This window comes from Chiloscyllium punctatum, chromosome 2, assembly GCF_047496795.1.
Source record: "Chiloscyllium punctatum isolate Juve2018m chromosome 2, sChiPun1.3, whole genome shotgun sequence".
Lineage (NCBI taxonomy): Eukaryota > Metazoa > Chordata > Chondrichthyes > Orectolobiformes > Hemiscylliidae > Chiloscyllium > Chiloscyllium punctatum.
In genome coordinates, this window is record NC_092740.1 from 123586933 (window position 1) to 123603457 (window position 16525).

At 40.9% G+C, this 16525-nt stretch overlaps 1 protein-coding gene across 3 annotated transcripts in view; it reads left to right on the plus strand.

The window, feature by feature from the left end:
- susd1 (sushi domain containing 1) overlaps nt 1-16525 on the plus strand; it is a 96066-nt gene that overhangs the window by 9768 nt on the left and 69773 nt on the right. For all 3 annotated transcript variants that reach the window (XM_072588098.1, XM_072588099.1, XM_072588100.1), the window contains exons 3-5: nt 5343-5498; nt 8366-8545; nt 14367-14546. In XM_072588098.1, the coding sequence (XP_072444199.1) occupies nt 5343-5498; nt 8366-8545; nt 14367-14546 (516 nt within the window). The remainder of the gene's footprint in view (nt 1-5342; nt 5499-8365; nt 8546-14366; nt 14547-16525) is intronic.

Sequence of the window (16525 nt, forward strand, 5' to 3'; positions counted from 1 at the left end):
GTCTTTTGGACGTGGTGCTAAAATCAAGATCACAACTATCCTGTGGGATGTAAAAGGTCCCATGGCACCATTTTTAATAAGAGTCAAGGAGTTAGCATGAGCTCCCTGAACAACATTTATCCCTTATTCAAGGTTCCGAGAAAACAGGTGGATTTTGTTTTATCACACTACTATGTGTGAGATCCTGTTGTGTGAAAGTTGGCTGTTGTGTTTCCTACATAACAGCAGTAACTATACTTCAAATTACTTAATTTTTTTAAATGGGTTTTTGGATATTCTGTGTTGCTGGCAAGTGTTATAGGATGCAAATCTTGTGTGTGTTCTTGGAAATAACTTTGCATTTTGAATTAGGTTTTAAGTTCAGATGTGATGGTTCTACTTCAACTTTTTTGGTGAAGGGAGAAAAACGAGGCAGATTTGATGCTTGTTGCCAATATCTTTCATTGCATCTTCTCTAAGTTATTGGAAATGATCAGATCATTTGCAGCATAAGTAGAGGCCAGTAAATCCACCATACCTTTTCGGGCTGTTTTCCGGATCAATCCAAAATGAAACAGGTTGTCATGTTTTCTCACTGGGGGATTTCCCCTAGTGATCCTCTGAATAATTCGAGGTTGAACAGGCTCCCCATCTCCACCTGAATCGGGAATTTTCGCTTGCCTTTGTTAAATCCACTAATGGTTCTGAAATGGTTAATATCAGCCAATGCAATAAGTTCCACCACGTCTGATGATGGCATTCAATCTTGAGTGGAGAATCGGGAGACTAGCTCCCAAAGGATGTCCCAAAAATGATTGATGTGTCATCCTTGACTCTTGATAGTCCTGGATGTATTGCTTAATTATAAACACAGAATAAATTGTGTCTATGGACAACATTTTTGTTAAAACAAGTGTCTCTTCTTGTACCATTTCCATCCTCTTACCAAACAGGACTTTGGATCTAGTAAATAAAGGAGGATTGGTCTGGGCATCTGCAGTCCCTCTGTTGGGGGGTGGGGTGGTAATGGCGGAGGTAGAGAATGAGCTGATGGTCCACCTGTAACATTAATGCTTCTTTTCGGGCTCATGTGGCAAGTTGTCAGTGTCTCTATTCTGGGTTAGGGGGCCTGGGTTCAAGTCCCACCTGTTTTAGAGAGTTTGTCATAACATGTCTGAACAGGACAATTAAAATATTGTGAGAACCCTCACTGATTTTTAATTATTTTATTTTATTCTTACGTCAACTTTGGTTTGGAACTATGAACTAAGAACTGTAAGTTGAAGATGATCTTTAGACTGTGAGCAGCAGCTTGTGTTAAAAAGAACAAAAATGGAACAAACAAGCTGTTGTTTGTTTGCGAGGCCAGGCCTAAAAGTTAATTGCACATTGGCTCTTGATCAAAAGGGTACCATAGACTCTTCGATACCGGGATTGTGGGGAGCAGTATGTTTGACCAAGTAGCAGAAGTTTGGACATTATCAAGGTCAGTACTGGGAAATTAGTGCCATCAAACCTGGAGAGGAAGCTGATGGTCAAACCGATGGAGGGGCCAGAATTTGAACTGGTTTATGGACTCTGTTTCTGGGAGGCATTTGAGTATTGATGTTACAGTATGAAAGTTTGAAAACTTCCTGCCTAAGCTCCCATAATCAGCTATTGGAAGTTCAGAGAATAATAACAAACTTCTAAGTATCACTGGCTTCCTCAAAGTGAGCTGAAACATGGCCCTGATTGTTTCTTGGTCAAGTCATAAAGATGGTAAAAACAATGACTGCAGATGCTGGAAACCAGATTCTGGATTAGTGGTGCTGGAAGAGCACAGCAGTTCAGGCAGCATCCAAGTAGCTTCGAAATTGACGTTTCGGGCAAAAAAAGTCATAAAGGTGTCCATCACAAATGCAGGGGAACAATGCAACATAAAATCTGCTCAAAAATAATCTGGCCAATTTTGTATTTTCTTTTATTTATTGATTGATTGATTTGATTTGGCTGTCTCCCTGTGTTGTCACAATATCTATATTTGGAGGATTGGTGGTGGCACTTAACCCCAACCATTAGCAGCAGTGATTTTGTAAAAGCTAAACTTTCAATGGCTGTTTGGGAGGATCAGACAAAATTCTTGGTTGTCCACTATTTTCACTTCACGTGACTGTTGCTTTTATGGATAGGTAGAGGTGGTGTCAGGGTAACATAGAAACATAGAAGTATTGAAAATGGGAACAGCGGTCGGCCATTTGACCTTTCGAGCTGCAGCTTCATTCAATATGATCACAGCTGATCATCCAAATCAGTACTCTGTTGCCACTTTCTCCTCAGACTATTTGATCTCTTTGGCCATAAAAAGAATATCTCCTTTTTGAAACCACTCAATGTTTTGACCTCAACCACTTTTCGTAGCAGAGAATTCCACAGGCTTGTCATTCTCTGGGTGAAGAAATTTCTCCTTATCTCAGTCCTAAATAGCTACTCCATATCCTTTGATTGTGACCCCTGGTTCAAGACCTCCCCCCACCCCCGATCATCAGAAACATCATTCCTGCATTTACAGCTGCCTAATCCTGTTGGAATTTTATAGCTTTCTATGAGATTTCAAGCCTACCCCCTCACTCCTTCTTCTAGACTCCAGTGAATATAGCCCTAAGCGATCTAGTCTCTCTCTTCGTGTGTTAATCCATCATCCCAGGAATCAGTTTGATAAATCTATGTTGCACTCCATCCATAGCCAGAACATCCATCCTCCGATAAGGAGATCAAAACTGCCCACAATACTCCCAGTGAGATCTCATCCAGGTTCTGTATAACTCCAGCAAGACATCCCTGTACCTGAATACTTTCACTATAAAAGCCAATATGCCATTCGCTGTCTTCACTGCCTGCTATATCTGCATGGTTACTTCCAGCGAGTGGTGTACAAGGACACCCAGGTCTTGTTGCACATCCCCTTTCCCACTCTAACGCCATTCAGATAATAACCTACCTTCCTGTCTTGCTTACATTTTTTCCTAAATTATATGTATTCTGCCATGCATTTGTCCACTCACTCAACTTGTCCAAATCACATGGAATTATCCCTGCATCCTACACACAGTTCACCCTCTCACCCAGCTTTGTGTCATCTCCAAACTTGGAGTTTTCCTGTGTTCCTTCAGGTCTCAGTTGTTCACAATATGAAGTATATTTGATTTTGAGGGAATATTTCTACAGTTCCACTTTGGGGTTTGCGACTTTTGATAATACCTTTGACAGGGTCTCCAGTCCATTTAAATCAGAAGAAAAGATCAACATTTATTCACTCAATACCTAGAATATATGCACAACAACCGGACTTGCTTATCTATCTATAGGTCAAGATGGAGACAATCTTCGCAGGTGTAAAAGATTTATTCACCCTGACTGTGCCTGTGTTGACTAGTTGTTATACAGGGTTCTATTCTTGATGAAGCAACAGACCCTCCTTGTTTAAGACTTGCTTATCTCTCACTGGTTCTTGCAACGTTGGGATTCATGATCTGAAGTCAGTTTTTTAAAATCATATGATCAATAGTTCTATTGCCCAACAAAGAAATCCAAATTAGAAACTAATACATACTGGGGGATGAAGATGGCTGATTATATCAGTTTGGGATAATCTAGTTTTTGTTAGAGATCAAGCTACCAGGCACTGCCTCTGGCAGGGGGCTATTGATTTTGCGTTTTGGTAAATACACTAAAATCGAACTGAATATTCCTCAAATGGCTTTGCCTCCAATATATCTAATCAAGGGAAAGCACCCCACCCACAGCCATGTATATTTTAAGAAGTTTCCAAAAGCATTCTGAGACACGACATAATCCTTAAACAGAAAGGGAGGTGGTGGTGGGAAACACGGGGGCATGGAGGGAGAGTGATGCGGGGTGTTACCTGACATTTTGTCAACCATTTTGAGAGGAAATAGTGTCCACTTCTTTAAAGTCATTTTGAAAATGTCCACGTTGGGTACACTCTGTTTCTTGAAATTTAGGAGTATGATTTCTTTACTGGACATGAAAGTTGAAATAGTCCATTTGCTTCTAGGGCAAGCACCCTGCAGAGGGCACTGGATTGAACTCTGCATTGCTGTGAAGGCATTTAAAATTCATCTATGGTAAATTAGTGTTATTAGCTGAGAGATCATTTATTATCCATCTTGAGAGGGTGGTGATGAGCAATCTTCTTGAACTGCAGAATCCATGTGGTGTAGAATGTGTTGTTAGGGAGGGAGTTCTAGGATCTTGACTCGGCTACAATGAAGGATCAGCTTCTAAGTGAGGATGCTGTATGAGTTGGAGGGAACATGTAGGTTGTGGTGTTTCCATGTATCTGCTATTCTTGTCCTGTTTGAGTGCGTTTTATAGATGATGCACACTGCTGCCTCTGTACACCAGTAGTGGACGGAGTGAATATTGGCAATGGAGTGCCAATTGAGCATGCTTTTTGTCTTGGATAGTGTCGAATGTTTTGAATGTTGTTGGAACTGTACACACCCAGGTAAGTGGAGATTAGTTCGTTACACTCCCAGTTATTCCATGTAAATGTTGGACATTTGCAGAATCAGGTGGTGAGTTACCTACCACAGAATTCCCAGACCTAATCTGTTGCCACAGCGTGGGTATTAATATCTATAAATTTCTGGACAATGGTGACACCAGGACATTGATGGGGGATGGTAATGTTGTTGAACTTCAAGAAGAGATGGAATTGTTAAATACCGAAGGAAAGAAAATCTTGGGTTTATGTTACTCTTCACAATTTCAGAACATCCCAAAGAGTCTTACAGCCAATAGCATACTTTTGTTCAATGTAGACACTGTTATAAAATAGAAAATGCAGCAGCCAATTTACACATAGCAAACTCTCCTGGACAGTAATTGGATAAATGACCAGGAAATGTGCTCCAGTGTTGTTGGCTGATGGGTAAATATCCATGCTGGATTCACAGAACTAATTGTCTGTTCTTGCTTCAGCAAAGTCATGGCATCTTTTCGATTCATCTGAGTGGCAGTGGTGACTCAGTTTAATATCCCATCAGAGAGGTGGCATTTGAGTATTGACCTGGAATGGACTTGGTCCCGCAACTTCTACTTCAGATGACATTGCCACCCACTGAGCCCCAGCTGACCCCGCCCAGCCCTCTTCGGTTTTATTTTCTCCAGTATTCCACTGGAGAATTCATATGAACATGTCATCTACTCAGAAGCTCTTGTAATCCTATCTGAGCTTTCCAACAGGTAGTCAGAAAAATAGGAGTAGAAAATTGATTGTTTGGTTCACTTAATGTTATTATGTATATTTTTCTATCATGAAACAACAGATTAAATTGAATTTAGTATGTTCTTTTTAGATAAAGATGAATGCCAAATGGGTTCTATAAAGATCTGTGGGAACTATACAACTTGTTACAATACATATGGCAGTTATTACTGTACATGCAATGAAGGATACAGACCATCCAACAAAATGGAGTCATTCATTCCGAATGATGGAACTCACTGTACAAGTAAGCACATTGAATGTTCAACCAACTTCATTTTTCTTTTGGGTGAGGAGAATGGGTGAAATTTGCGATCTTGATTTGTAGGATCAGAAAAGCAAAGTCCATTGGAACGTTGATCATAAACTAGAAAATTTGGATGGCCAAAACACTCTTTGAATGGCTACAATAGTCTGTATATTTCATGAATGTTTGTGTTCTGTGTGCTTTTATGTCAACAATATTGTTTCAGTTTGCTCTGGCAGAGAGCTGGCATGCAAACAGTGGTTTCAATGATTATAATGCAGGGGGAGACCATTCTATGATTTTACTTGGGGAGATTGCCTGCACCACTGAGCTAACACCCGCCTGTCATCTAGAAATCTGGTATCAAATCTGTGCCAGATTGAGGAGGTAAACTCTCTAATCTCCAAATGTTGAAGGGGTCCTGTGTAAATTTTGTGCATAGAGTCTCATTCCAGTTATTATAGAGTCATAATGTTGTACAGTATGGAAACAGACCCCTCGGTCCAACTCGTCTATGTCTTATGACTCTATGACTCTAAATGTTGTAATTGTATCAGCATCCACCAGTTCCTCTGGCAGCATGGTCCATACATGCATCATCCTCCAAATGAAACATTACCCCTTAGGTCCCTTTTAATCTTTCCCATCTCACCTTAAACCAATGCCCTCTAGTTTTGGACTCCCCTGCTTTGGGAAAAAGACCTTGACGGTTTACCCTATCCATGCCCCTCATGATTTTATAAACACCTATAAGGTTACCCCTCAGCCTCTAATGCTCTGGGGAAAATAACCCTGGCCTATTCAGTCTCTCCCTGTAGCTGAAACCCTTCAAACCTAGCAATATCCTTGTTAATCTTTTCTGTACCCTTTCAAGTTTAACAACATCTTTCCTATAGCAGGGAGACCAGAATTGCATGCAGTATTCCAAAAGTGGCCTAACCAATGTCCTTTTTAGCTGCAACATGACCTCCCAACTCCTATAACTGAATGCACTGACTAATATTAGCCATCATGAACCCACTGTATGAAGGAGGTTGGGTAACTTTTAAGAAGCTAACATAAGTTAGCTGGTGCAGGAAATGGAAGCATATCACACTATAATAGTGGGAGTGGCTGCCATTAAAATTTCTTGGCGACTGCATATTATTGAAAGTTTTGAGAGCAATAATTGAATTGGGAGGGCAGTGTGAGAGAACAGTCGACTTCACACTTTTCAATGAGAGTCAGCATTGAATGAAAAACACAACTGAAGAGGAGGCAATGGCCTAATGGTATTATTGCTAGGTATTAATCCAGAAACTCAGCTAATGTTCTGGAGACCTGGGTACAAATGCCACTTTGGCAGATGGTAGAATTTGAATTCAGCATCTAATGATGACTATGAATTGAATTGATTGTCAGAAAAACCCATTTGGTTCCCTAATGTCCTTTAGGGAAGGAAATCTGTCATCCTAACCTGATGTACATGTTACTCTAGTCCCACAGCAATGTGGTTGACCTTCACTGCCCTCTGGGATGGGCAATAAAGGCTGGCCCAGCCAGAGATGTGCTTATGCCGTGAGTGGATTAAGGTAAAAGAGGCTTGATCTATACTGTACAAATGTTGTGTTGTTATCATAAGGTGGGATTGGAAACTTGAGAGCGCAGAATGTCCGAGTGGTTTGTGGAGGAGGGTGGAATGGTTAACAAGTCAAAAACAGCAGAGACTGCGAGGGGAGACATTGAATGACATACATAAGACAAAAATACTGCGGATGCTGAAAATCTGAAATAACAGTAGGAAATGGTGGAGAAACCCACCTCCCTGTGGACAGAGAAACATTTCAAGTCTGGTATGATTCTTCAGAAATCAAAATAGCTGGAAAATGATGGTTTTTAAGCTGTAGACAGAGGAGGAGTGATTGGAACAAATGGTGAAGGAGCCCTCAGCAAAAGACAAAGGGAGTGTTCGTGGTGCTAGAGAGAGAAATAGAGAGGGAGATGTAAAATAGATATGAATGATGGGTGTGAACACCGTAGACTAGAGGAGGGAGGGAGTAAAAGGGCAAGTGTTGCACTTTCCGCAATTGCACGTGAAGGTGCAATGGGAGGGGGTGGCATTAGGAGTGATGGAGGATTCGACCTGTGGAATTCTGACAGTGGAAAAGAGGGGAAGATGTGTTGGTCATAATATCCTTCTAGAGGTGATGTAAATATAGGACAATGATCCTTTGCATGCAAATATTGGAAGGGTGGAAGTCCTACTGTTATTCTGGAACGAAGTGGATGAAGGTGAGGGAACTGTGTGGAGTTTGTACCTTCTCCCTGTGTCTGCTGTGTTCTGGTTTCCTCCTACAGTCCAAAGATGTGCAGGTTAGATGGCCTGGCTGTGTATGCCAAATTGCCTCATAGTGAAGAGCGATGTGAAGGCTAGGTGGACTGGCTATGGTAAAGGTGGGGTTATGGGATAGGGGTGGGATGCTGTTCAGAGGGTTGGTGAAGACCCGATGGGCCAAATGGCCTATTTCTGCCTGCGGGGATTCTATCATTCTATGAATCCATTATCCTACGATTCCTTGTAACATTACCCTTCCTTTACTATTTGCCAGAAAACCTCTCCTGGTAAGCAGATAATTAATGTCTGAGTCGTCTCTGCAGTTCAACTGCAGCATCACAATCAGGTCATGGCTCAGTTTTCAATGAGTCGTGTGTCTCTGACATATGGGCGTGCTCAGCTTATTTTGAACCAGAAACTGACTGCAATCAATTTGCCATGTGACCAAATGCTGGACTTATTTTGGCAAATATATTGTAAGGAAATCATGTTTTGAGTGTACAATAATGCAATATACAAAATTGTAAACTAACTTGTGTTTAACTCTTTGCAGTTGTTGATTGTGGATCACCACCATCTTTACTGAACACACTGTTTCATCAACCAGTCAACACAACCTACAGAAGCAGAGTTGTATACCAGTGCCAGGTCGGCTATGTACATGTGACAGGAAATGACACATCAGTCTGCTCTGCCCAGGGACAGTGGGAAGGAGCAAACCTGGAATGTGAAGGTTGGTGTTCCAGAATGTTTCACAGCCTAAGTTAAGTTATAACTCTATGTAAATGACAATGCTAAGAGTGACTCTTTATCCATAATTGCCTTTCAGTTGTTGTAGCAACACATAAATACTGTGTGGATATTTGTCAATAAGTGTGACAGCATGAGAGCTACAAAAATGAAATTGTTATTGTAACACATTCTCTTTGTCCAGGCTGACTACACAATCCTTCCCCATTACTTTTCAGTTATCGTACACCTAGGTGTGACTGCAATCCCTGGGCTCCATTCTTAGCTTTTTTAAAATTTAACATCTGCAGGATATGTGTCATTGGCTAAGCCAGCATTTGTTCCCCATCCCTTATTACCTAATCTATCAAGGCATAACCAGGGAATAATTTGGAGATGCCGGTGTTGGACTGGGGTGTACAAAGTTAAAAATCTCACAACACCAGGTTATAGTCCAACAGGTTTAATTGGAAGCACTAGCTTTCGGAGCGCTGCTCCTTCACCAGGTGGTTGTGGAGGACACAATTATGAGACACAGAATTTATAGCAAAAGTTTACAGTGTGATGTAACTGAAATTATACATTGAAAAATACCTTGATTGTTTGTGGGGTCTTTCATCTGTTTGAATACCATGATAGTTTCACTTCTTTCATGTGTAAATCACTTAAAAGTTTTGTGAGAATGACCAGTGTATGCCCCACCCTCCCTACTATTACCTTTAATGTGTCTCAAGGATCTCCCACAGCAACATTATCTGAAAGTAGTGTTATTCAGTGCATATATGCTTGCAAAGTTTCACTTTACTTCACCTCCACTTTGCTCAAATCCTTCACGTTAATAAATTATGGGACTGTTCCTCTGAAATCTGTCACTGCAGGAACAGAAATTTCCTCCAATTAAGTATTAGGAAGAATGAAGGTGTTTAGGCATTTTTGACCCTCATTCCAAATTCCATTTCCTTGCTCCTGAATCTATCCCTTTTCCTGGCAATAGTCTAAGACTAACCAGCCTGTCTGCAATCTTGGTATAGTATTTGATCCCAAATGAGCTTAATTCCAACTACATATTCATTTTATCACCAAGCTCATCATCTCCTTCTCATTCTGTAACTTTACCTGACTATGCCCTTGTCCCAGTTCATCTGCTGCTGAAATCTTCAGTCCTGCATTTGTTACCTCAAGAATAAACTATTCTGTTGCACAGCCAACCTCCCTCATTCTATCTTCCATAAATTTGAGGGCAGCCAAAACTGTGCTGTCAATGTCTTAACTCACTCTGGAGCTTTGTCCATGCTGATTTACGTCAGCACCCAGTCAAGCAATATTTTCATTTTAAAACTCTCATCCTTCTTTTCAAAATCCTCCTTAGCCTTGTTCATCTGTCTTTGTGATCTGTTTCAAAAATCAACCGTCCAAGATCTGAGAACTCCTTGAATTCTTGTCTATCCTCAATGTATATCACTGTGGCATAGGTGGCAGCACCTTCAGTTACCTCAGATCCAGACTCTGGAATTCCTTCTCTAAGCCATTCCATCCCTTTACTTCACTTGGATCTTTAAAAATGCTCCCTAAAGTATACCTATTTGCCCAAGTTTTTGGTCATCTCACCTTATATAGATTCATAGAATCATACAGCATGGTAACAGACCCTTTGGTCCAATCAGTCCATGCTGACCATAATCTCAAACTAAACTAGCCCCTCCTGCCTGCACTTGGCCCACATCTCTTCAAACATTTCTTGGTCATATACTTATCTAAATGACTTTTAAGCTTTCTAAATTGACTCACATCTAGCACTTTCTCTGGAAGTTCGTTCCACATGTGAACCACTGTGTAAAAACAAATTGCCTGTCATGTCTTTTTTTAAAATCTTTCTCCACTCATCTTAAAAATATGGTCTGTCATCTTGAAATCCCCCACCCTAGGGAATAGACACCTGCCATTCATTTCATCAATACCTCTCATTATTTTAAAAAACTCTAAGATCACCTCTCAACATTCTGTGCTCCAGTGAAAAAAGCCCCAGCCCCTATCCTTATAACTCAAACCCTCCAATCCCAGCAACATCCTGGTAAATCTCTCCAACTTAATATCCATCCAATAACAGGGAAACCAGAACTGGATATAGTATTCCAGAAGAGGCTTACCAATGTCCTGTTACAGCACAGAAGGAAGTCATTTGGCCCATCATACCTAGATCACTCTTTGAATGAACAATTTACTCTGGGCTGCCCTCCTGTCTTCGAGGATAAACCTGCATGGACTTTGTTTTTGGATAATATTCTAATTCCCTTTCTGAATGCTTTAATTGAACCCATCTCCATTACACTCTCATTGAGGACGTTAACCACGCAACATGAAGACATTTTGCCTTGTTTTCTTTGCTTCTTTTTACCAGCTACTTTATAACTGTGTCCTCTGAGTCTGGGTTCTTCCCATGTACTCTGTTTGGATCCCTCATGATTTTGAATTCCTCTGCTAAATCTCCTCACAGCCTTCTTTTTCCAAGGAAAGCAATCCTAACTCCATCATCTACCTTCATATCTGAGTTCCTCATTCTTGCAACAATTCTCATGAACCTTTCCTACCACCTCTCCATTGCCTTCACATCCTTCTTGTAGTGCAGCCCCAGATCTGAGTGCAAAACTCCAGCTGAGGGCAAACTGATGTCTTATTAAAGTTCAATATAGTCGTCTTGCCCTTGTGCTCAATGCCTGTATTAACCTGGGATTTGGTATGTTTTATTGTGCACTTTCGCAAACTGCCCTGCCATCTCTACTTGACTTATGGACATAAACACCCAGGTCTCCCCGCTGTGCATCCCTTTAGAGTTGTGCTCATTATTTTATATTGTTGCTCCATGTTCTTCCCACTAAAATTAATCTCTTCACATTTCTTTGCATTGAACTTCACCTGACACATGTTCACTCATTCCATCAATGTGTCAATGTTTTTAGAAGCTCTACACTAGCCTTCTCAGTTCACAATTCTCCAAGGGTCCTCACCTTCAACTTTCTCCCTCGTGCTCTCGGAGTGTGGCGAAGGTTTACCAGGCTGATTCCGAAGATGGCGGGACTGACATTCGAGGAAAGGTTGACTTGGTTAGGATTGTTTTCACTGGAGTTTAGACGAATAAGGGGGGAAGTTTCATAGAGACTCATAAAATTCTGACAGGACTAGATAGGGTAGATGCAGGGAGGATATTCCCAATGATAGGAGTGTTCAGAACTAGGGGTCATAGTCTGAGGATTCAGGGTAGACCATTTAGGACGAAGATGAGGAGACATTTCCTCACCCAAGAAGTGGTGAGCCTGTGGAATTCAAGAGCACGGGAAGTAGTTGATACCAAAACAATGAATGTATTCAAGAGGCAGCTGGATATAGCACTTGGGGCGAATGGAACCAAAGGTTATGGAGAGAAAGCAGGATTAGGCTATTGAGTTGGATGATCAGCCATGATCAGGCTTGAAGGGCAGAATTTACCTTTTGCTCCTATCTTCTCTGTTTCTATGTTTCAATGTAACCACTGCAGTCCACATGATGTATATCTACATGCTGTAAGGTATGAGTTCAAGATGTTGACTCAGTGATATCGAAGGAGTGGTAATATTGTTACAATACAGACTGCTACTTGGCTTAGAGGGGAACTTGCAGGTGCTAGTGTTTACTGCATCTGCTGTTCTCAACTTTCAAGGTACTAGAGGCCATGGAATTGGAAGGTACTTTCAAAGAAGCCTAGGTTTGGAGGGATTGCCTTATGAGCAAAGGTTAAACAGATTTGGACTCTAGATTTAGAGGTAATTGTACAATTACAACATTTAAAAGGCATCTGGATGGGTATACGAATAAGAAGGGTTAAGTCAGATGTGGGCCAAATACTGGCAAATGGGACTAGGTCAGAATGGGTTGTCTGGTTGGTGCAAATGAGTTGGACTGAAGGGTCTGTTTCTGTGCTGTACGACTTTATGATTCTATGATCTCTTTTAAACCTATGGGATTTTTAAGGGGCTTGATAGGGTAAATACTGAGAGGATGTTTCCCCTTACGGGAGAGTCTAGGACCAGAGGGCAGAGTCTTAGAAATGAAGGGATGCCAGTTTAAGACTGAGATGAGGAGGAATTTCTTCTCTGAGGATTGAGAGTCATTGGAATTCCTTACCACAGAGAGCCCTGGGGACAGAGTCATTGTGTATATTTAAGGCTCAGGTAGATAAATTCCTGTTTGGTAAGGGAATCTGGGGTTATGGAGAAATGAAAGGAAGTGGACATGAGGAATGGCGGACCAGCTGCAATCCTATTGGATGGTGGAGCAGGCTTGAGAGGCCATACGGCCCCCTGCATGGCCTTATAGGTGAGGTGTCGCCGTGTTCTAATAGATGTTATGTACGGCTGCTGCTGTGTATTGATGGTGCAATGAGAGGCTATTGAAGGTGGTGGATAGGGTGTCCTTCAAGTGGGTTGTTTTGCTCTAGATGGTGTCAACTTTCTTGAGTATTTTTGGAGCTTCACTCATCCAGGCACATGGAAAGTATTCTGTCATATTCTTAACTTGTGCCTTGTTGATGATGGCCAAGCTTTCAGGAGACCATTTTAGGTCTGTCTGGCATACCTTCCTATAGTTGGTTGGTGAGGATGAGATTTTTCCCTGAATTTTATTCCCTTACCTCCTGCTGTAGATCCTAGCTGGCAGTTACATCCTTTAGGATTTGACCATCTCTGTCAGTAGTGGTGCTGTTGAGCCACTCTTAGTGATGGGCATTGAAGTCCCTCTAGCACAGGACATTTTATGCCCATTTCATCCTCAATGCTTCCTGCTTTCTCCAAGCAAAGATGAAGAAGTACTAATTCATTAACTGGGGCATGGGGTCGTGTGAGTGGTAGGTGGTAATCAGAGGAAGGTTTCTTTGCCCATTTTTGACCTGGTGCTATGAGAGTTCATGGGGTTTAAAGTCAATACTGATGATACACAGGGCATCTCTCTTCCAACTGTATACTGCTGTGCTGTCACCTCTCGTGAACAGGACGTACTTAGGGATGCTGGTAGTGGCATCTGGGACGTTGTAAGTTACGAATTTGAGAGTCTGACTATGTCAGCTTGTTGCTTGACTAGTATGTGAGACAGATCTCCCATTTTTGGCACAAACCTCCAGATATTGGTAAGGAGGATTGGCTGTCATTTCTGTTGTTGTTTCTGGTACCTAGATTGATGCTGAGTGGTACATCCCATTTCATTCCTTTGTCTAGATTTAGTAATGGTTTGACACAACTGTGTGTCTTATTAGGGCATTTCAGAGAGCGGCCTCGGTGGTGTGTGGCTGAAATCACATGTAGGTCAAATCAGGTAAGGACGGTAGACTTCCTAAAAAAAACTAGATTGGTTTTCACTACAATAGAGACATCGCTGCCTTTAGATCACCTTTTAATTCTATATTTTATTGAATTCAAACTTCACCATTTGCCATGGTGAGGTTTGAACCTATGTCATCAAAACAATAGCCCAGGATCCTGGATTACTAGTCCAGTGACATTACCTTAGCACTATTATTTCTCTATTATGGACACTAATACACACATACAACTATTTATCCTCAAAAGTCTCTTTCTGTGTGTCGGTGTCACTTTTTGTACTTCCTGTAAAGTGTCTTGGGGTGTTTTATTATGTTAAAAGTGTTGGATAATTACAAGTTTGGTAGTCAGTGAGAAAATGAGTCTTGTAACATGTCAGGAAGTCATACAAAATAGGAAAATCCCAGTTTTAAGCCCCAACATTAACTTTTGTTTCAATGTTTTTGAATATACTTAACCAGTATCTTTGTCTCTTTTCAGCTGTTGACTGTGGATCACCACCAACTTTATCAAATACAGTGTCAGATCCGCCAGTCAACACAACCTATGGAAGTACAGTTAAATACCAGTGCCAGGATGGCTATGTCCCTGTTAGAGAAAATGAGACATTAATCTGCTCTGCACACGGACAGTGGGAAGGAGCAAAGCTGAAATGTAAAGGTCAGTGTTTTGTTTCCAAACCTCAGTTAAAGTGAGGCAAAGACCAGAATGTTTGTGTTATAGTTCCGATCCTAGTGGTTCGCTGTTGTCTTGTCAGTGTCAGTCAATCAACCCCCATGAGCTGCCAGGCAATCTGAGGGACAGCTGTAGTAAAACTAATTGTACCAACATCCTCAGTGAAGTATAAAATTAAACTGACGGAGTGTCTGAAGGTTTCTCCTCGTGCTATGCACTGATTATAAGTGGACCATGAAATGTGTAAGTGTGCATTGTCATTCAACTATGTGCAAGGTGGAATGCATTATTAAAAATGCTCCTTAGACTATGCAAAGTCAAGCAGGACAAAAATGAACCTGAGGAAATTTAGTTGAAAGTCATTTATTTTGAAACTGCAGAAGTGCTAAAGGTTCTGCAAAGTCATGCTCATTGGCAAGTTACAAATACATTAATTCAAATTCTGATTGGGAATCTTTGGTCTGTGATGGTTGAACTAAGGATGGCCTATTGTGCAATTTTCTTCTCGTTCAACTCATTCTGCCTTGTGTGTCTCTCTCTTCAGCTCTCCATAACATTTTCCATTTCTCAGGAGAATCTTTCATTCAATCCTTCTAAACCTGTCCCCATCATCTCTCAACATATGCTCACGTCAATCACACCAGAAGGTTGGGAGTTCAAATCCAGAGCCTTACATCGAAATCTAGGTGGGCATTCTTGAATACTGTAAAGGGAGCTCTGCATTGTCAGAGAAAGTGTCTTCCATGGGGATGTTAAAGACAGGCCCATTTCTCCTTCTCAGCTAGTTGCAAATGATCTAGTGCACAAACTGAAGAGCAGGGGACATTCCCCTTGTGCCCTGGCCAATATTTATCCCTTGAACAGAACGCCAGAAATAGAATGTATGGTAATTATTACATTGCTGTTTACAGGAACTTGTTGTGAGCAAATTGGCTACTTTATTTCCTACATTGCAATAGTGACTACACTACACAGTTGGCTATCAAGTGTTTCGAACATGCAGAGTGTATGAAATGCACTATATAAATGCAAATCTTTCTATGCTGAAAAGAACATTCTTCTTGTAATATTTTCAATAGTCTTAAATTTTAAGATTATTTGTTAGCTTTACTGCCTGTATTATGTCTGGCACATCTCCTGTAATAATAAGTTTGTCCTTTGGGGAGTTCATCTGGGAATTAAGTTCTGGTGGCCAATGACATCACAAGATAAGCTTTGTCCATCAGGATTTAAAGGATTGAACCTAGGTGGAAATAACCAGTGTCTTATTGGTTTCTAATTAGTATATCAGTAACAGTTGGCAGTGCTAAAATCACTGTAGCTAATAGTAATGTGTATTTACTTTTATATTGAGCCTTATAGTCTCTCAGATGTAATGTAACTATCTATGAAGTATTATGTAATAACATTTTATTGTTTATCAAGATCGAGCCCAACTTCTGAATCCTTCCCAACTGGCTAACTGCATCTTAGACTAATATCAATAAGACGACTTAAACTATTCTAATTCGAACTTTGCAACAACCTATCGTAGTTTTCTTCCTTGTTGTCCTCTGTAGTGTTTTTCACAGTCTTTGCAGGGTATCTTATAAATAACTTACATCCTGTTTGATGTGAGTGTCAGTTGTTAAAGAAAACTGACCATATGAGTGTACAAACATCAACTGGCCACTGCCAGACATGACCAGTACACACTCATTTTGAACCACATAGACAACGAAGGACACAAATTCAACTGGGGCAATGTAACCATCATTGGTAAAACAGAGACACGTGAGAGAATTCCTTGCACCCTGCCACTACAACCTGAACTCAATAAATAAATAAATACATTGAACTGGACCCCATTTATAAACATTCAGATACAGAACTGGAAGTAATAAAAAAAAGACACATAAATACCAGGCAGGATAGACCACCAACACTTTATTGAAGATGCACTGACATTGTAATCTAGCGAGGAA